This window comes from Sebastes umbrosus, chromosome 13, assembly GCF_015220745.1.
Source record: "Sebastes umbrosus isolate fSebUmb1 chromosome 13, fSebUmb1.pri, whole genome shotgun sequence".
Taxonomy (NCBI): domain Eukaryota; kingdom Metazoa; phylum Chordata; class Actinopteri; order Perciformes; family Sebastidae; genus Sebastes; species Sebastes umbrosus.
In genome coordinates, this window is record NC_051281.1 from 10232125 (window position 1) to 10254977 (window position 22853).

The window sequence follows — 22853 nt, forward strand, 5'->3', positions numbered from 1 at the left end:
TGCTTGTTAACAGCGACACCTGTGGCCGTTAAGTCAACTAAAGTCAGCGTCGGGCTTGCGGTTGTGCTCGCTCTACATAGACATGAACGAGCATCTCTCAAAACAGTGAGGCGACACACGTCAGCTAAAAGCACAATATCACTCTATATTTCAGCTTCTTGGCAGTAATGTTAGCTGACCAGACGAAGGTCTATCCATGAATCACTGCTGATCCTAGTGTTGGCACAGGGGAGACACCGGAGTTTTGGTCGGAGAGGATAACGTTTCTCCGGAAACTGTCAAACATGTGTGACGGCCCCTGCCTCACTACTGAGATGCCAGTGTGGATTTGGCCATTCATTCTTTCCCTGTGTCCTTGAAGGTATCACGGGAGAGGATGCCTGATGCAGAGCACCTGATGCTGGCGCGTCCTGAGTATAAAAGCCCCAATCAAGTGCTGCTCTGCCCTTTTTTCCTTCACCTGGACTCATCCCTGTCAGAACCTGCCGGGCTGCCTTTGTTTGGCTTTTCTTTAGTTTCCACTCACAACACATCACACTTCATCATGCTCACACATCCACATCTACATTACTGATGTTACTGACTGACACACTCCACATTTGTAGTTATTTCTGTATATCCTTAATTTATTTGTAATAAATATCTTTAATTTACAATCAATCACTGCGTCCTTTCCCGTATTTGTCATGGCCTAGGAGCCGGGCTATGACACATGTTCTTATAGAGTGCAACAAAAATGACAAAGAAAGAAGGGAATTGATATCAGGAGTAAATGATGGAAATATTACAATGGGGAATCTGCTAGGAAAGACATCTAAGAAAGTACACAATCTTCTAATTATTATTTTATTTTCCCTGCCAATCTACAGCTCCACACTCCAGTCCAGTAGGTGGCGGTAATGCACCTACAAGCTGGTTTGCCAACCGCCAATAAACACCAAAGAAGAAGGAAGTTCTAATCTAGTTTAATTGAGTCACCTGGGCGTCACGCGCCTTGCTGCTAGTTAGTTCATGTTTAACGTTACTTATCTTATCCGTACAGTCTCTTGAAACTGTGACATAACATTGAACTAAACTATGTCAGATAAAACGGAGGTTAACCTAACTGGAGTGAAACAGAGTAAAGGCGTCTGGCTTGTTAAGGTTTGTTTACCTGCATGTGACGTCACACATCATCCACCCAACGACCAACGAGAAGGAACGTCTGTTATACTGGCTAATACTTGTAATTTGTAAATAGTCCTGTATCTCAGCTGTTACCCTGCACTATATTCAGTTTTAACAGTTTTCTTCATCTCTTTGTATTTTTATATCTGGTATATGTTTTTTGTACTTTGCACTACTAACTTTTGTACTGCTTTTTTACTAACATGTTTTGCAATATGGAACTGTGATGCTGGAAACTTGAATATTCCTCAGGATCAATAAAGTTACTATCTATCTATCTATCTATCTATCTATCTAATTAAAATGACCACAGCTTAATGTCTTCCATGTCTAACAACTTGATGAAAACTCATGGTAGTAGCTCTTGTTGAGTAACATGTTAAGTGAGTAACGTTATTGTGTTTTAATAATACAAGTGAAGTCTCTTAAATTGTCATATATATCTCTTTCTCACCAGGTTCCCAAGTATTTAATGCAGCAATGGGACAAGGCCACAGAAAAGGGAGAAGTTGGAAAGATTACCATTGGAAAGTATGTTGTTGTGAAAATGTTCACTATTTTTTTTTTTTTATATATATAATATGTTTATTGGGTTTTCTTATTTTCACAAACACAATAATAATAATAATAATAAAAAAACAACAACAAACAAACAAACAAACAAACAAACAAACAAACACTGGTACAGCTCAGATCAAAAAATGTATATAGGAGGTCATAGGAAATAGTCCATAGAGCAGGGAAGACACGGGATATATGGGTTCATGTTCAAGAGGCTCCTTGTGAGATAATGGAGCAGGTCCAATATAATTCAGAAAGGTAATGCCAAATATTTTAGAACTGATCTACTTTGGCATGTAGAATATTTGTAAGATATTCCAAAGGGACCATCTCAAATATGACTTTACGCCAGCCTTGAACAGAGGGTTTCTTATCACTGATCCACTGTAGTAATATAGTTTTTCTAGCAGCAAATGTAAGAATGTTATACAACCTTTTGTTGGCTGCATTAGTTTATATTTGTACTTGGGATTCCTAAAATCAAAGACATTGAATTCATTTCTAAATCCTTATCAAATATCTTTTCCATTTCACATAATATTTCAGACCAGTACTTCTGTAATTTATGACAGAATGTTCACTATTAATACATGTTTGCTTAAATCTAAAAGTCTTCATGGTTATCAGTATCAGTGATGCATACTTTTTTATTTCTGTCTTCTCATCCACCTGACAGGAAGCAAGGCAAAACAGAGGTGAGACAGCTTCATATAATATTGCACAGACAGCTAAGGGATTTTTAATTATTGTTTTTACCTATTCTTGCTGCAGTTATTCACAGCTCTACTTGTCATATTTTTCCTTTTTTCTTCCTCTTTGTTTTATCCCATCATTATAGATAGATAGATAGATAGATAGTAACTTTATTGATCCCAAGGGAAATTCAAGTTTTTCAGCATCACAGTTCCATAGTGCAAAACATGTTAGTAAAAAGGCAGATATAAAAATACCAGGAGATGAAGAAAACTGTTAAACTGAATATAGTGCAGTGTAACAGCTGTGATACAGGACTATTAAAAAAGTGAATATAGTGCAGAAGAGACTGTTAAAAATGAGTATAGTGCAGGGTAACTCCAGTAGCTTACTTATGTGCTGCTGCATTGACCCAACGTCTTCACAGCGATCAATATAGTTTCATCCAGGGATGCACCGATCCAACTTTTTCAGTCCCGATAGCGATACCGTGGCTTTGGTTATCGGCTGATACTGAGAATCAATCTGATACCAGTGTTTAATTAATAAACTGTATGCCTCACTGTGTGGAAGTTGCTGGGATCATTCTTTTATGTGTAAGGCAACATCAGGCTTGATTTAAACATTGCTTTCCTAACTTTGTAAAACAAATGTGACCAATAAATACATAGATGTAAATTAATTTAATTGTACTTTATAATTCAAATAATAAATCATACACCAGCAACTTTAAAAAAAAACAAAATAATTAAAATGTGAACCTTTTAATGCAGCAACAAATTGGTCAAAAACATAAGCAGGAATTACTGTATGTAGTATATAAACATAAAATTGAATTGAATAGATCAGCCACATTCTCACAGATATTCGATCCAGCTATTTGAGTTAGGATTGGCCCTATTCAGTATCGGTGCATCCCTATTTTTCCTTTTCCTGTTCGTCTTCCGTGTTGTATCCCATCACTATTTGCTGCTACATTGACCCAACTTCCTCACAGCGATCAATATAGTTTCATATCATATCATATTTGACCTTATCTGATGAATCAAAGAGTTGGTTGTTAATATGACTAGTCTGCAAGGTCCTGACTCAGCTATGTGTTTCTCAGGTATGTTTCAGCCTGAATGAGGAGCTGACAGCCCTGGGCGCTGTGGGGGAGAAGGATGCATCACTGCAGGTCCCAAAGGATCATCCCTTCACCATGCACACAGTGGGTGGACAGACCATGGCGGTCTTCAGCCAGAGCGATACAGGTCAGTCTTCGACTCGGCTGTTCCGGCCCTTGTCTCTGTGTTTCTCTTGTGCTGGATAATGTCATCTGAAACACATGTTTGATGAGAGCTGGAGGGTTCAAACTGAAATAGATTTGACAGTGTATGATTCCTGTGAAGGTCCACAGGGCAGTGTGGCTTGTGAGATAAACAAATGTCAATATCCGAGACAGATATGATCTAAGATCTAAGACTTTTACTGACGGTACCTGCGGATTAGTAAATGTTAACCCTCATCCTACCAATCTATTTAACATACAAGGACTACCGACTGGGGTGGATACCAGTTTATTATTATTATTATTATTATTATTATTATTATTATCATAGGAAAGTTACAGTTAATGTTCATATTGTGTGAAACGAAAATAGACAGAGCACATGAGTGGATCTGTGTCGGCTGCGTCTGTATTTGTATCCTTCAAAATGACTGACAGAGAGCTCCTACACCCCTGGCAGTGTGTGATACTTTAATTTAGGAGCCATGGCAAACATTTGATCTATTCTATTCAATCTATTTGTACTGCACAGGCTGCAACTGGGTACTTTTAATTCGGGTCCACGAGGACACCAACACATTTGTTTTTTTTAAAAAGCACTAATTAAAACAGAAACAGAAAACAATGATATGAAGTCATTAAGAACAAATTAATTGACAAAGTAATAAAAAATGGAAAAGTATTCGCATGTAATAAAAACAGTATTTTCATTGATTCAGAATGAGGATGTTCTGCTCTCCCTGAAAAAAGGGACAACATTTTGAATGCACTGTTAAATATGAAGTACTATCTGAGCCTTAGAAAATAGAGGAGATGTTTATTTCCCAGATTGAGTTGTTGTTAAATAAAGCTGAAACCAGCAAAAAAAAAATGTCCTGGAGCTGTTTAGTTGACAACTAACACTCACAAGGACTTAACTCAGGACACTAGCACATGACATTACATATTTAACTGTCCTTAGTTCTTCTGGTTTCCAAGGGTTTGAAGAAAGCTTCTGTTGAGAGATTAGACATTGATAGCACTGTAAAATTCATGAGAATACTCAGAGTGGCTTCGGATTTATGGAGGATGTTTGCTGCCAGGCAAGATGTGTCATACATATACATGAGCCAAAGGGATTTGCAGGGATTTGCATCAGACCCAGAGCTTAAAAATAGCTGCAACTGTATGGTTGGGTGTCTATGAGTGTGTGTGACCTGATAAATTACAGTAGATTAGGGTGTTACTTTTAATGTGATACTTTAATCACTTTCATGTGTCAGACCAAGAAAAGTAAATAATAATAAAGTGGATTTAATGATTCTTTCAGGGCATTCAAAAGGGTGATTACAGAAATTTAATCTTGTTTTAATTATGTCTGAAAAGGAATGGAGTAAAACGAGAAAGTTCCCATAATTCAGTGATAACTTTCATTTAGTGAGACGGTAAATAAATAGCAGGGTGCCGGCTGTTCAAATCAGTAAAATGTCAAAAGCAATTTTGTACCTCCCCAGGGTGCCAGTGCTCAGCAACAATGAAATAACTGCTTCTCGTAGTATCTTTCAAGCCCCGCTAAGGGTGCATGTTAATGGGTATTGTTGGCATAAAAACAAAAAGCATGTTTTGAGCATACCCCATTTATCTCAAAGTAGTTTGATGCACAAATATTGACTGGATGGCAAGTTACCAAAGCTCTATCCAAAATAGAAAGTGCGAAACCAAATGGAGCAGTGTGCAATTCTCTACTGCTGTTCGGAGTGAAAAAAGGTTGCAAGTGTGACAGGACTTTATATATATATGAGCAGCAAAAACATGACATGTTAAAAACAACAGGAATGTTTCTTGGTGATCTATATAGAGTGATCAAATATTCTCAACCTTTAAACTGCAAAAATGTTCTACATAAGAAAGAGCTGAAGTAGATTTAACCCTTCAGCAGAATTATAGGATAGTGCAGTGTTCCCAACCTTTTTCCTTAGAGGACCCCTTTTCTGTCATACAGAACAACTGATAAACTGTACAGTTAACCCAAATAGTGAACACAATAACTGCAGGAAGTTCGTGTAAAACGAGCGATTTGGATGAATTTTGAGCAGATTATTTCCTGTGAATGTTGCATCAGAGATGAGTTTTCCTGTTATTTTTAGGAACTTTTAATATAATTCTCTGTCTGTAGTATGTATATATATATTTTTTAATTTTAACAATCATTCATACTTATCAGGCTTCTTTTTTTTTTACATAATCAGTGGTTTCTTCTCCCTGACGCTTGGCCATTGTTCTATCAGCTCTTTGGTTGTTTTAATCGCGTACTTTTCTAATGCAGGTGAGGCGGTTTAGCAGAGAGGAATGGCTCTGTGAATATAACTTGTATTCAGGTCTTCAACGTGCCCTTATCCTGTTTATATCTGAAATAATAATCCAAACTTTTAAAATAATTGTTTCATTCAGTTTTCGTCACAGAAATGAATGAAATGCTGATCTAGGCCAACTGTATATATATATTTTTAAAGTTGTCTTACACCCCTTAAAATCAAAACGGTCTCGCGAACCTAGGAACCAGTGGCATAGTGAATAGTTCATTATGGTAAAAATGTATGAACAACATAGTTGACGGACATTAGTGCAAAACAATAGTGGTTAAATAGACAAATCCAAAATGTTAACAGTTCACATGAGATATTCTATATTATATTTGTATGCTAGAATTGAAAGTCGTGACACAATAGTAGATGTAAAAGTAGATGTTTTGTTTCTCAGGATTATGAGCTGTTTGTCTTTCCCCAAGTGTTTTGTTAGAGTATCGATTTGTCTGCTGTGGTTGGCTTGACGGGGGCGCTGGGGCCAAACCGTAATGCCTATGGGTGGTTATAGATTCAGATGACTTTACCCAGTGCGGTCAACATGTGTTTAAATCAGTTTCCATGCTTGCAGTTAATGTTGCTCGGAGGCATTTTGTTGTTTAAGTGGACAAAGTGCATCTGCGACTAACTAATTGGTTGTTCAGATCTTCAGTGCATCTGCAGTCCTTTTTGTTGTTGTACTGTGATGCAATCAGGGTCTTGTCCAGGCTGCATGTTGCCAGGTATCGAAGAGGATCGCAAAGCCAGCCCACTGTGTAAATAGGTTTTAGTTCAGTAGTGATGAATATATCTATCTATATTTGCAAAATTAAATCCCCGTCAAGCTCTCGAGGTGCACGTTTGTTCGAGGAGCAAAGGGAACTTGTCATGAATGATCACATTGATTTAAATTACGATCCAAGAGAAACAGGAAAACATAAAGATAATTGTCTCATTAAGCAGCTGAGCAGGCAGTGAAACAAGATGCAGGCAAACCTAGGAGCGCATGAATTAGATTATTTCTGTTGGCAGCAGAGCACGTACAGTAGCAAGAGAAACCTCATAACACACTTGGCAGTAGAAGAAAAACACTGGAGCACTTTTGTTTTGGCAGATGTCAGCAATGACATATATATTCACTTAAGTTGAGCCCAGTCATACTCTAAACTAACATTAACTCTGAAGTCATTATACTGTGGATGTAGTGTAAAAGAAAACAAGGAAAGAAAGGGAAATATTGAAAAGTGCACCTTCTGTATTTCAGCCCACAGAAACTAATCAGTTCCCAGTTCCTGTAAAACTGAATCCACAATGGTCAAATGTATCCTCCAGCATTTTGAGCCAGAGGATATTATGCAATCCTCTCTAATATTTTGATGTGTTGGAAATTAAATTAGAGTAAAGAGCAGTAGAATTACTAATGACACTTCAGATGAGTAAAAAGTGCGGGATTTGAGACAAACCAGATTCTCTAGTTTGGAATTGCATTAAAATTTATACTTTTAGGACCGTACTATAAATTTACACAGTAAAATCCCTGGTGTCGCCAATGATTATTATCCAAATCATTGTCTATACTGGTTTGATTTCGACCATAGACTGTATAAAATATGGACCTAGTCTATGTGACGTCATCCATAGTTTTCTGAAGAGCGGTTGCGAAGCTCAAAGTGGGTGGCTCCTTCGGCTCTCGCCATCTTGGTAGTGACGACACAGCCTAACTCCCGGCTAAGAGGTGGATTGTCGGTGGAGCTGAGGCGGCTCCGGGTGACACAGCAGAGCAGACAGCTAGCAGCTGTCAGGCCACCCACCTGTCACTTAAAGCGGCCACACCCTCAATTATGCCAAACTTTAAGCCTAAATGCAATTTAAACAAGTGAATTATATGAAAATCCAGCCCTGTACAGTTGTCATGAACGTTAGCTATAGAGACAAAAAACGTTTTTTGTAGCAGGCTGTAAACATGTTTATTTCCACATGGGGGTCTATGTGGATTGACTTGCTTTTGGAGCCAGCCTCAAGTGGCCGTTTGAGGAACTGCAGTTTTTGGTATTTCCGCGTTTGCCTCATTTCTCAGCACCGGAGGTTGCCACTTGATTTCGACTAGGGGTCTTTGCTGTTGCATACCATCCCCTCTTTCTCTCCTGCTCATGTTTCCTGTCTATCTCAATTGTTTGTTTTCAGTAAAGGCTAAATGCCAACCTTCATTGATATAAATGGGGTGGACAAAATAATAGAAACACCTGTCAGTATAACGCAATACAGTTCAACAGCACCACAAACCGCAGCCTCTAAAATGACCATGAAGTTGAATCGACACCTCTATAAAACTGGCACAGGTCATTCACATTTTTTGATCATAACTCAAGGATTAATGGGCTAATTATGACAATTATACACAAATGTCTGATCGGATAAAATGACGAAGTGATGACATGTTGGGCCGACATGGATGTAAACTGCAACTTGACTGGTTGGTGGAAGCATACAACCACAAGGTGGTAATTCTAGATTTCATTAAGATATGATTTATTGTAGGACTGTGTTATTAGACTGCATTAGTTTTCGCTAGCTGTACCTAATAGACTGGCAACTGAGTGTATAACCTCAGCCCAGATGAAAGACAATTTCAGCATATTAGTGCCATGACAAAGGATGGTTTCTCATTAGCTCCATCTCCAGTCATTGTCCGTAAACTGTGCCTCACAAACTGTAATGAAAATTGAAATAAAGCTTTCTCTTCATCAGGGAGCGTCCTGCGGCCACAAGGTTTATTCTATCACCGCCCTCGTGCACTTTAGATTCACCCACACTTGCATGTGCATTAATACCTCCTACATGTGATAATGGATTTTTCTCTCTCGGACGTTTCTCTTTTTCAGCAACACTAGTTGAACTATTAAAGCGTTGGGTGTTATTACAGATGTTAGAGAGGATCATCAGTATAATAATCTTGTTTTGGTGAATGTGGAAACATGGCTTTCATGAGGCGTAGAAAAAAATAAAAAAAAAACGTTTTCTTTTTTCTTAAACGTGTCAGTGCTCCAGATGGCTGGCTTCACTGTGAAAGTGCACTGGAAACAAGAAGTAGGATATTGTCCTCTGAGATGTGGTGGTGTGTAGTCTCTATTTACCTGTCCGACACTCAACTCCACCCCCACTCGCCCACACGAAAGTTTACTGTATGACACCAGTCTCCCACTCACTTTCACAGTCTCGCTCTCTCAAACACGCACACACACACACACACACACACACACACACAGCACACACACAGCAGCTTTCCTGCTTCACTGTAATGTACTGTAGTTGTACTAGTTTGATCTGCACTTGCACTCTCACTCTCACACTTTATGGTCTCACACCTACTCAGATTTTACTGATTCTTGACACCTCGGACAGAGCAGGTCTTCAAAAAAGTGATAAAGCTGATCAAATATATTATCAAACATTTACCTTTTGCTCATAAAATATACCTTTTATGTAATCACTTTGAAATCACCACATTTAATACAAAGCATATTTCCCATATCCAATGTATTATTATATCTCTTTTTTACTATATAACACATATCACTAGGCTCCTTCTAACACTTCATATTAAATGTATAGACCCTTTCAAAGGAATTGTATTGCTAGGCAACAGCTTGGGTCCACTTCCTGTCAGCTTATGTCATTCACATACACTGCAACAGGAAATAAACTGGGGTTGCGGCCAAAATTCCATACTAATATGCTATTTAGTACGCTAAAACAGTGTGAGATTTTTAAGTATGTCCGAAACCTTAGTATGAAACCAATAGTACAAGAATCACATACTATTTTCCAGTGAAATATTACAGTATGCAACGCTGGACACTACGGCGATCAAATTTAGGCAATAAACTTCAGCAAAGCCAACAGAAAATTAAAGGCAATACATTTACGACACAAAACATACAAATTTCAGCACCTCTAAATGGATAGCGCTTCGAAATGCAATGCCACAGCTAATTGAGTCAGTAGAGCACCGGACTGAAAGGAAAGCAACTCTTGCATTTCACATCATTCTGCGTTTTTTCTTACAAATTAACTGGTTAATTACCAGTTAATGGGTGTCGGGCTATAGAAAAGCCAAATTAACCCAAACTGACATTCCTTTGTGTGCTTAAGTATCACATAATTGTATAAAAAAACTGTATGGCAATGACTTACATTTCACAATAAGTGACCTAAATTGTTGTGTGACCAAACAAGGCACATGCATTTATTCCTACTCAACCCCCAAAATGGGCTATGCCAGCTCCGTCTATGTCCACTTATTAAGAAATATGTAATCCAGCCAGCCACACAGTTTCTAATCCCTATAATCCAAACATTTCAGACTCTGTATAATCCATTCCTCCACCTCTGTTACACAAGTATTCAATGAGCCAACAATAGCGAGAGGTTGCTAATGGTGACCGCCAATGATTGATACGTACACAAATGGTGTCTGACATGGCTTTTGTACTGTAAGGCTGCTAGCTAAATGTTCCTCCATTATTTCCTCCCCTCGTTCTTCTGCTTTGTTCCGGCAAGGACCAGGTATTGATTAAGAGGTTGCTAAGCAACAGGCTTAGTTGCCACAGAAGCGTGCTGTGGAGAACAGAAAGCCAGATGTAATGTACTGCTCTGTTACAGTACGACTTTCCTTCTGCTGCCTCTGTGAAGCTTTTCACTAAAACTTTGCAATCCTTAAGTCTTTTAGAAATATCTCAGAACAACAGTGTTGCATAGTTTTGTAACTTTGAATACCCATTTTGACACTTTTGTTTTAAGACATTCATTTTAAATATGCCAGCTATTTGTTGGACACTAGTGTGTGACTTTCTTTTTTTGTCAACACATTTCTTTGTTGCGGCATTGATACTGGATATCGGATATAGACGTTTGTATTTCTGCTTCTTCAATGGATATTTCCTCATAACAATATTGAACTATAACAATGTCAAAATATTTTTGATGCCAAGACTAAACAAGTTGCCATGCCTAGAATTTTATTTGAGACCAATCTAATAACCAAAAAAAGACCCAAAACTCAAGTCATGCTGCTACAACCATTACTGATATCGTATAGTTAGTTACTTACATAGATACGTTTTTATGTCACAAATGATTATATTATATTATTTGAATATGAGCTACGGCTATCAATCGATTCAAATATTTAATCGCGATTAATCGTATTGTTGTCCATGATTAATCGTGATTCATTTGTAATTAATCACGCATTTTTTATCTGTTCAAAATGTACCTTAAAGGGAGATTTTGTCAAGTATTTAATACTCTTATCAACTTGGGAGTGGGCAAATATGCTGCTTTATGCAAATGTGTATATATATATTTTTATTATTGGAAATCAATTAACAACCCAAACCTATCTTTCTTTTTTTTTAAATAATTTATTTGATTATTTTACTTCCTAATTTAAATGATTTGCTTTTATCAGTAGCATATTTGTGGCAGTCAAGTTCTCAGATGTATTTTAATGAACTTATATGTTCTACAAATGTGTGTAGTGGGAGTTGGAAGTGGGAAAAAAGTTCATTTAAAAAAATTAAAAAACATAAACTACTTTATTTCCTTACATTTCTGGCATTTTAGTCACAGTACAAGATGACATTCAGCTACACGTGTGGAGGTGCACAGAGAGCTGGTGATATAAAACTATGTTAAAATGTCCAACGGCATTTTTCACATGATTAAATGTTTTGTTTTCTTCAGTGATTTATTTCTTTTTTGCTGTGATGGCAAAGACAAAAAAGTTAGCAGAAACACTGTTTATCTTGATGAACCAACTCCTAATCATTTCATAACGGTAGTGGTTGGAAACACACAATAATTAATAACTTCTTTTGAAGTTAAAATTTGCGCTACAATTGGATGTAAACCTGGCTTGTAACAGAAAATGTCCAGAACCAGTGGCACCTCTGTTTCTTTAAGATGTGTCTCACAGTTTGATGAAGTCAACAACTTTGAAGTTTTGCTGACAAATACTCGGCTGTTACTCCAACCAGGAAACAACCATTCATTCACAAGAACAACACCAGACCTTTTTTAACCGCTAGCAAAAGCAGAGATGTGGTGTGGAATCAGGCTAAATATAAGAGGTAGAAATACAGTAATGTTTGCGTTGTTTGTTTGGAAGGGGATAAACTGCTGTTGTCCTGCTGTGTTATTTGAAATCCCTGTTGCATCATACACAAAAGCATTGGAAATGTGCAGGCTGTTGGATCCTGTGCAGACTGTCGTAGGTGTTTTATTGAAGGAGTGTGTCTGGCTTAGCTTTGTAGGTTCATTCCAAAAGTGTGGCTCATGAATTGCTGAGGGTTTAAAGAGGAATGTCTCTTGACTGGATACCTCTTGAAAAGCATGACTTTGTAGTCAGACGACACTAACAACACATGCTTTCAGGACTATATTTGACTTCTTTCACAAGGATTCAGCAGTATGAATTGTTGGTATTCATCAGCTCTCAGCAGCTCCTCTGGCTGCACTGGAAGTTGTGCATTAAAAGCTGTATGGTTTGGACTGTTTCCACGGCTGACGTCACGAAGCAGTCGTGATGTTTTGTTAAGAGTTAAGGCTGTGTTCTGCCAACTAACTAATCCAATGGGAGGCTTTAAAGTTCCTGCAGTCTGAAGGCTCAAACCTCTTGGGTATTCTCTGTGTCAGAGCTGTTTGAAGTTGTCGGCTCTCTCCTGTTGCACTGCTCTCTACTCTCTCACACCACCACCATAAATTACATGGAAAAAATATCTTTCCCAAAAAAAGAGTATCATCCCTTTACACCTTGTATTAAAATACGTCTCGTATCCACATTGTATCTAGATATATCATTTAACCTGATTACATTAACACCTGGTATTAATTAGGGACGTCACGAGAACCGATACTTCAGTACCAAGTCGATGCCAAAATTTAAAAAAAGTGACGGAACTCTTTTTCTACAGTACCGAAGGTACCGTACGATGCCTGTAATGGTCATTGGTAGGGACATGACGGTGAGGAAAATGTTCCCGCCGGTTAATAAACTTGTGACAACACCGGTGTTACCGATTACACCGGACATTTTACAAGAAAGATTACGGTCAACATGTGCAGAGCGCTGACTCTGATCTTTACTCTTGGGTGGCGGTGTGTCTGGCCTCTCCGGTAGCGCTTTTGCTGCGAGGGTCTACCTGGCGCCGCTGCTCCGTGCACACCGGCTGTGACGGCTCCATTCGCCTCGCGGCGATTACCTCATTAACGTTATGGTTCCCTTATAGCATTGGGATTAAATGTGAAATATTGCCAAATAGGTGCGTTTGCTTTTCGCTTCAACAATAAATCCTCTGCCTCCTACTCTTACTACTCTGAGCTGACGGACCAGATGTGTTCAGGGTCAGTATGTCGTCTGAATATCTATTGATAGCATGCCGCTGATACGCCAAAATGAACAAAATGGATCAATTCTTTTTATTTATTACTTAAAGGCTACATTAGCTACAAGCCTCTATTTTTTGTAATGTTCAAATGTTTTTAATAAAAGAGTGCGTGTTGAATTACATGGGATTTATTTATTTTTTCTTTTATTTTTTTTTTTACCATGGTATGGAATTGGTATCGAGAATCCTGGAAATTCACTGGTATTGGTATCGACTACTAGATTTCTGGTATCGTGACATCCCTAGTATTAATAAGTGTCTCCAGCGTCCACATTCAGGGCTACAGACTAATGTTTTGGATTGGTTGCACTGGTGTGCCCAACTTTTTCATTTAGGTGCGCCCAAATTAGAGGGAAGAGGGATGAGGAGAAGAGACGCTGAGCACAGACAGATTGATGACGGTCATCTCTCTGGTCATGGTGCTCTAGTGACTGGAGGGTTGCTGGGAGCGAGCTGCAAGTTGAGCCCATCTGAAGCTTTGAATATTCGCTGTTAATTACTACCGAAGCTCCGGAGCCCAAAAAATGGTACTACGGGGGTCATTTGATGTGATATGTTTACGGTTTATTTTATTGGTTGTTCTAGTCTTTTTTAACATTATTTGTTAGATGTTAAAAATAAATCTATCTAATCTAAAGATTAAAAATTGCACCTCTACTACCCATCAAAACCAGTCTTTTACTATCTGGCACTGTCAATCTCCACTAATGCATTTCAGTGTAAAGCATCTTGTTTGAAGGCACCTTGATGATGGGTGATACGTGTTTACACCACAGGTGTCACCTGTCTCTTCGAATCACTGAAATATGGTTGTTCAGTTTTCCAGTACCCAGAGAGCATTATTGTCTATTTACATTGAGTAGGCAGATGGTTTGTTGCTGTGCTGTATTTTACCAGACCATGGTAAATTTGTTGTTCCAGATCTCACATTTGCTTTCTCTTGTAGTCACAATGAAGCAGGGGGCTGAATCACTGTGACTCAAGGCCTGCTATTCTTCTCAGAGATGCATGTTTGTTGTTGCCCAAGGTGAAAATAGGAGAGTGAGCCAGCTATTGTTTCGCAAGAGAAATGTCATCTCCGCTCTCAATTCTGTTTTGCCTCTTGAAATAAAAGTCTGTCCAACCCCTGCTGCGCTCCCACACAAGAGACACGTGACACCCAGAATAATAATAGAGGGTTAAAGTGTGCTCTATAGCCAGTAGATACAATCTGAGCCTCTGTCAGTAGGTTGTTGAAAGACTGAAAAGGTTATAGAAGAGCACATATGTAAAGGAAGAAACCTCTTTAAATCAAGTTTTCTTTGAAGTTGCAGATGGAAAGTGTTAAAATTCATCTTAATCAGATTGTATCTAGATATAATTTAACCTGATTACATTTACACCTGGTATTAAAATGTGTCTCCAGTGTCCACATTGATATCCGAACGCTCTGTCTGAAAGGGATGAGCGGAAGGCTGCAATAAGCTTTGTTTATGCTCTCACGAGGCACCGTGGCGCAGGCCTCAACAAATGGCGCACGCACAATGAGCATGCACAAAGGCGTTTATTCTCAACAGTATTCTCTGAAACGCCAGAGGGCTTACAAACAAAATATTTTGTGAAGAAATCAACAAGTGTTGCCAGCAAAACGCCATAAACCAAACTCGTCAATGCCGAGGAGGACTTGGACAGGCCTTTAATTAACTGTAACTGTTTATTAACTGTTTATTCAGTCCCTGTAAAGAAAGGAGTCAAGTATTAAATGTATTATAGTTAGGGCTGTCAAAGTTAACGCGCTAATAACGCATTAACGCAAATTCATTTTAACGCCACTAATTTCTATAACACATTAACGCAATCAATCGGAGGTTGTAGCGGGCTCATACTGGTATCATATGAAACTAGAAAACCTAAGGAATCAATTGGTACCAACCATGTCATACTAGCTCGTTGCGAAGGAGGTTAAATAACGCTCCAAACTTGTGCTAAATTTTGGCGAGAAAAAACTGCCGTGGCCATTTTCAATGGGGTCCCTTGACCTCTGATCTCAAGATATGTGAATGAAAGTGGGTTCTATGGGTACCCACGAGTCTCCCCTTTACAGACATGCCCACTTTATGATAATCACACAGGACGCCGAGCATAAACCCGGCTTTACGCATGGTCTTACAGTTGCGAACTGCCGGAGAGGCGGTGCATAATGCACGGACACATCAGCCTCAACCTGCAGCGCTCTCCCAGAGATGACCGCCACCTTCCTGTCTGCGCTCATCGTGTAAATGTGTAAATGTAATCAGGTTAAATCACATCTAGATACAATCTGGATGCGAGATGCATTTTAATGCAAGATGTACAGGGATTCTGTCATGACCCTTGCTGCTGTGTCTACAGAGCCCATTATGTTAATGGTAAAGTCATGTCTCCTAACACAAGCAAGTACAGTAGATTGCACGGAGGATTTCATTCAAGTCTTTTCTCCCAGTTAACCTCTTCCACTCCTTGAGGCCTCGGCTGACTTTACTTTTTTTCAGAGTAGCAAGCACAATTTTGTGAATTTTGTGCACAGTTATCATTGGACGAGTCTCCCCTTTACAGACATGCCCACTTTATGATAATCACATGCAGTTTGGGGCACAAACCATGCAGTTATTTGCATTCAGTAAAAATGTGTAATTTTCGTCTATTTTAAAATGGTGTGTTTGAATATTTCTTTATACTGGGGTCCCTAAACAGTCTTTAATTACATAAATTGGGTATCACTGTAAAGCTGAGACTCTTGTGGATCCAATGAGCCCAATCGTATTCATGTGTGACGGTGTTAGTCCCCATAATAGCCTTTTTTATTGTATTGAGACCATTTTTTAAACTTGACCTCACTGTATAAAATGACCTGTGGTGACCTCTAGGATAATCACAGCCTTGTGAAACTTTACAGCCACCAACTAGAAGACCTAGAGCATTCAGAGGATGGATGGCTTTCCAAGGTAGATTGACAATAAGGGGGTTTCTGAGCAGTTTCCAGAACAGAAGTGTTTGCCAACAAATCGCCGAAAAATGCAATTCTTGCAGAAATCTCCAAATGTCAAAAGATTTTGATCCCAAATCACAGCATGGATTTTTCTATGATGTTCCTCAAGGTCTTGGTGTCTTAATGTGGTATTTTGGAGGGATTATTGATCATTTTGATCAATTCGATTTGTAAAAAATGGTTAAATTTAGCACCAAATGTGTGTAACAAATGGTATCAACACAAAAATTGCTGCAAAAACGTATGATACATTATTGAGCATGGAAATAGCCATCGTATACTTCTATCATAATGTTCATAGCCCTTCTATACGGTCACAATGTTTTTTAGTTAATCAATTTTTTTTAATTTCTGATTTATGACCAGAACAACTTGACACACAGTGCTGAGCTGCATCTCAAATTATTCTTCAGGTTCCCAGCTTTCAGATGATGTACACCACTTATGTCTGACATCTACTGCTGACCTGCTATCTCCCCCTAAAGACGCCCTGTACCCCCCTAAAAAAAAGACAAAAACGGGTCTATGAAAAAGAAGAGTGGAAAAGTTTAAGCTTGTTTAAATTCCTCTGAGTCCTTTTAGACTTAAAACAAAGCAAGAAGAGCAAAGACCGCTATAGACGATGGTCAAATATTGTGATTTTTGCATTTTTCTTGTAATTTCATCTGAATCTCTTCACTTGTAATTTGATAAGACAACTCTGGTATTACAGCCCAAATTTCAGCGATCCGTCTTTTTGTGTCAGAGAGAGTTGGACAGCTTGTCCTGTGTTTTATTTTCCTCCCATCACTGCTGAATTTTAAATGAGGAATCCAATTTACTCTAACAGCCCATTTGTTTATGTAACATGCAGACTTGCACCAGTGGGTTTTTAGAGATCGGATAGCGCCTTTGTAGGGAGTCATGCACACTGACACATGAATAAAAAGAAGCCCATTATTGTTAGACCAGTGCATTAGCAGGCTGCAAATTAGCTCTTTATTAAAAATGTAATAATAGCCAGTCAGTGTTGTCCACATCTGATATGATGGCGGTTCCTCCACACAGGTCACACAGTCCATATGGTTGTATTACTTTTGTGTGAGATGTCTGAGCAAGAAAATCTTTTTGTGTTGTGTGGGAGGGTTTTACTCAACAGTAACAAAACCTGCTTCACTCGGCCTTAAAAAAAGCTGCTCACCCACCATTAGTCTGGCTGTCAGTGGAGCGTTGCTGCTTTACATTGTCCAAATGAGCCCTGAGCTGAATATATCGTACTCAGATTGTCGTGACCCAGCACTCCCAAAATGGGTCGGTGATGCCTTGAGGGGAAAAAAAAAACCCTGTAAGGCTGTATGATTAATGCTGCATACTGTACGTTGTTGTCCCTGTGCAGAGTTTAGGTGTGAGACTTACAGCAGCTTCCAGTTAGTCATCATACAGGTTTGATAGACAGGTGGGAGACACGGTTAAGAAGGGGAAATACAGCATTTTCTCACAAATTAAAATTGATGTCATAACAGTAATAATATGCTTTTAAGAAACAGATGTACGGTAGAGAGTGTGCAGATGAATACTTTCTTGCAGCCACGTATTCTTACAAATCCACTTATAACTTGGCATGTGCATGCAGGATGAACCTGTTGGAGGGTCTTTGTAGTGTGTATCTCGGTGCATACAGCAGACTACACATTAAAGATTCATATTTTTCACGAAAATTAAAAATGTTCTGTTCCGGTAGTAGAAGCACACTATCCCGGGAACCCCTGGAAATGTACTTGTTTTTAAGGTACAACTTCAGCTACAGTCAAAATGCTTTTGTCATATTTCAAGCAAAGCTAAATGCAACAAGTAGAAATATGCTTAAACCTATTACCACGTAAGTGTATTATTTGGTGGTATTAAATAATCATTAATGCAAAAGAATGCCATTAATGTTAATCAACATTAGAATGAATGAATGCTTGAACTTCGCCACAGCTGCGATGAATATAAAATACAAAGCTCATTGCCTGTGATCTGTCTGCTGAGAACAGCCTCATGGAAGTTATATTTGACAATTGTTCCTTGTATAAACAAATAAAATTCATTAAAGCAAGTGATTAAAATGAAGTCATTCTATTAAGCTGATACGGATATTCAGTTAGTGTTCAGAGGCTGCTGGTGCGAGTTTTGCTGAGTCCATGAATTGCATTCATGCGGGAAGACGTAAAGGACTATTTCTGTAGTAATACATACAGTATATTTTGTACGCATTGGCCTGTTTGATTTAGATAACATTATACTGGTTAATGAATTTACTATGTTGGAAAATGTAATTTATTGTAATGCATTTTGATCTTATTCAAGTTGTTTTAAGAATATGATCAAGTGCAGTTTTTGAGGTCTACAGGAGCAGCGAATGCCCTTTTTCCGAACGATTTCAAGATACAGATAGAAAATTCCTGAAACAGAAACTGCACTGGGAATAAGAAGATTTCTCATTTCACTGAATAGTTTGTTTTTGAAGAAAACAAAAATCTTAAGGGTTGAAACTGAGATCAAATGATTTAAAAAAAAAAAAAGTGTATTTGTGTGTTTATATCCTCAGGAAAAAGTACAGTTCTTTGGGGAAACACTTTATTTTCTTTTTGGTATGAAAGAACTATCAGCTTAAATAAAAAAAAAAAATCAAAATATATTATTGCATGAAAAACAATTCTCTATACTCACTGTTTCCTTATGCCCACCCCTACCTCATCTCTTTTTTTGTGACTGAATAATAGCTGCTGCTTCTTTTATCTGAGCTTTTATCTCCCCTCCTCCTCCTCCTCCTCAACACCCTGTCTCTATCTCCTCCTCCTCCTCTGCCATTGCTTCTCTTTCTGGAGTTGAAAGATAAGAATCTGAGGTATGTTAGTCATTTTCTGGCTGAGCGGCACCCTACGACTAAGGCATTGAGATAAGGAGGTGTGTGTGTGTGTGTGTTGAGTTTGCCTGGCAACAGGTGAAAAGACTGAGATGAGACTGTTGATAGTAATATGGTTTGAGCTTTTCTCACTGCTGTTGCCACCTCTCTCCTCTTTCTACTGCCTGCACCTCCTGCCTCCCTCATCATCCCAAGCTGCCTTTTGATGAGGAGTGCACCACTTTGACCCGGCTGCGACTAATAACTAAAGCAGTCACCGTCGTAAAAAATGCATGAAGCTGATCTGCAATTAAAAAAGGCTTGATGTTGTTGACAGTAAAGCGTCAGTGCTAAGTGTGCCATCTGAACAGCACAGGTTCACTGGGTTTATATCGCCTGTTGCATGTTGTCACAGTTACTTTGTCGCACACGGCGTTACGTGTGCGTTGTATGTTTGTTGTCTGTGGGCTGAGGAAGAGATGCGCCTGATGTCAGAGGTTGATGTGGGTGTATGAGTCATGACGGGGGTGGTGGCGGCTGGTCCGACGGTTTGACGACATTGCCTGCTGGAGCAGATGGTTTCAGTCACCGCGGAGGGGGAGCACAGTTAGAGGTGCAGTGAGAGATGCTTCATCTCATTCAGAGGTGGCTTATTGTCGGTATGCTCTGCATCTCTAAGAGGCGTTAAAGGCAACTCTGCATAGTTATACCAGGCAGTAAGAGGCTTGCTTTATAAAGGCTTTTCCACTCTAGCAAGAATAAACTCTGGAGGAGAGGAATGCTTTTCAATGTTTAGAGTTATTACATTTAAACATTTCCACTCCCACAAGTTTCCATAAATGGATCTTGACGAATCCCTGAATCACGTTGTTTGGACATAAATCAGCAAGACTTGTTTTGCATTTTCTTTGGCACCGGCAACATTGGCCACTGCCAAAGCATCTTCTTTTGTCCATAAACGCAGCCATTACACACTAGTATTAGGCTTTATTTTGTGACCAACCATAATCTTCCTGTTGACTTATAATGTGTGATAGGTCAAATGTATTATTCAGCTGGCACTGCTCCAAAGAACTTACCTTAACCCAAATTCACTCTTTGACATTCTTCTCTCTCCAGATATTAATGTATTTAATTTGATATTGATTTATTTCTTCAATGTTTGTATTTCATTCATCATTTAAAGGGGACCTCCACTGATTTAATGTATGAGGTTCAGTAGACTATGATGTCATCGGGGCTATTTCGGCTTGAGTTTGAAAACAAAAAAATGATAACATTATATAATTATATAGGCAGGGGAAGTTTATCGAAAGATGTAATGTATTGTAGGTCCGGCCTCGATCTGGGTCTCATTCACATGAACTCAGAAAGGGAAATATTTCTGGATTTGTCCATTTGTGCATTTTACAACTTTTAGGACCTAATGATTTAAATAAGGGTTCATACTGGGAAGTTGATTTACCTAAGAAACAAAAAAAAATAACGGAAGTTGTACCACTGTTTGGCCACTACGTAAAATTTGCTTCAAAGCCCGGCGCTCTTCCTGAGGGCTTGATATCTTGACATAAATTTTAATCAGTCTTTTTTTTAAATGTGTCCCTCTCTAGTCCCGCACCTTTGTGGAAGTGCATTAATATGTACAGTATATATATATATATATTACAGTAATGTTTCATCACCTATTTGTTTGTGTCACTTTCTTTTTTTTCTGTATTCTTATTAATATTATTGATAGATAATTACAATTTAAAAATGATTTTGTCACATCTAGTATATAATACATCCGTGCCAGCAACAGTTAAGGCCAGAGGCATTATGTTTTTGGGTTATCCGTCCAGACCATAATTGCGAACTTGATATCTCAGGAATGCCTCAAAGGAATTTCTTCAAATTGGTCACAAACGTCCACTTGGACTCAAGGATGAACTGATTAGATTTTTGTGGTCAAAGGTCACTGTGACCTCACGTCCCTCCCACTCTCGTGAAAGCGATATCTCAGGAACGCCTGGAATGAATTTTATTATATTTGGCACAAACCGCCACTTGGACTGAAGGATGAAATAATTAGAATTTGGTCAAAGGTCAAGGTCACTGTGACCTCACAAAACACGTTTTTGGCCATAACTCATATGCTAATTATGACAATTTCACACAAATGACTAAAAGGATAAAATTATGAAGTGATGACAGTTTGGAGGCATATAATTGCGAGGCGGTAATTCTAAGTCATCTTGCCAATCATTCCACATTGTAGTGGTGGGAAAATATTTCCACCCAGAGAAAGTCAACTTTGTTCCCATTTGGTTCCTGTGAACTAGTTCATTGAAGTTGTCATAAGCTCAGGGCATTCCTGTATCACCTCAAAGAGGGAGACTCATTATAAGAAAAACAAATCAGGAGAGGGGAATAATCATATTGTTAAAGCAACTCAACTCATATTTAGAGGAGAATAACTTTGGTTATCATCACTTTTGACGATTACAATATTACTGAAGTTGGAATATTAAATATTTTCACTGCACATTCTTGGAAAAATAGTATATTGCTACTGACGTTGACGTTGACACACATCAGAGTGCAATGCAGAGAGATAAAAAGAGGTTCTCCTTGAGGGAAAAGGGCAGGATTTATCTCACAGACTGGCCTACTTTTAAAACGTCAAATATCTTTACTGGAGCTGAGAGGGTTTGAAGGAGCTCCCAAAAGGCTTCTGCAGGTGGAGTTGCTTCACCGTGGCAGCAGTGAGCCAGTATAATTTACTGTCAGTCATTACAGCTGGCTGTGTGAAGGTGAGAGCAGAGCTGAGCATGTTTTGATTAAATTGTTAACTTATAATGTGTGGCATTATTGTATGATGACATTGTGAGTGTTCCTTTATTTTAGCAAATCAATAATGATGGTTTATGACTGTTGTTTTATCACTAATTTTCACACAAATGTCACTATCTTTGCGGACTTTATTATATTCTGTATGTTCTCTTCGGCCCAGATGTCGAAGCAAACATCGGACTTTTGCAGAGTCCAGGTCAGTCCTCTTACACTCATGTTAACCTGTCGTTTACCTGTGTGTCCATCTCAACAGATGCCCGTACAGGCGTCCTGTGTCACAAGCTTTCTCGGATCGGTTATTTTGGTCCGCACCTGCGTTCACAATTGCCCAAAACAAACGCACCACAGTTCCTTTAAAATGGACTAATTGCTGGCTTGTGAAAGTGCCCTTTAAGTCTTTTGCATCTCTGATCACCCTTTGTATCACTGTTGGCTGAGGTCAGCTCTGTTGCAATAGAGATGTCAGGTTGTACGGACCACACTTTGAGTACACTTCTACCTCACAGCAGCATAGTAAGAACTTCAGCTGCTGGGGGTCGTTAAAAACTATGAAGGTGGTCTTTATCATTTAGAAGCGTTCACTATTGTGTTTATGTTTTTCCAAGTTGTAGTCATCGGTAGAAATCCGCAACAGTAATATTCACGGGACTGTGCAAAATGTAGAGAAATTTTCCCTAGTGTTGCTATC

General features: G+C 38.7%; 1 protein-coding gene across 2 annotated transcripts in view; it reads left to right on the top strand.

Moving 5' to 3' along the window:
- Positions 1-938: 938 nt before the first annotated feature.
- The window catches only part of LOC119500789 (general transcription factor IIF subunit 2-like), a 47873-nt gene continuing 25958 nt past the window's right edge, over positions 939-22853 (top strand). The window contains exons 1-4 of one of the 2 annotated variants that reach the window (XM_037790718.1): positions 939-1143; positions 1625-1698; positions 2405-2423; positions 3530-3674. In XM_037790718.1, coding sequence (XP_037646646.1) covers positions 1078-1143; positions 1625-1698; positions 2405-2423; positions 3530-3674 — 304 coding nt within the window. In that variant the 5' untranslated portion in view covers positions 939-1077. The remainder of the gene's footprint in view (positions 1144-1624; positions 1699-2404; positions 2424-3529; positions 3675-22853) is intronic. The other variant, XM_037790719.1, reaches the window with a different exon arrangement.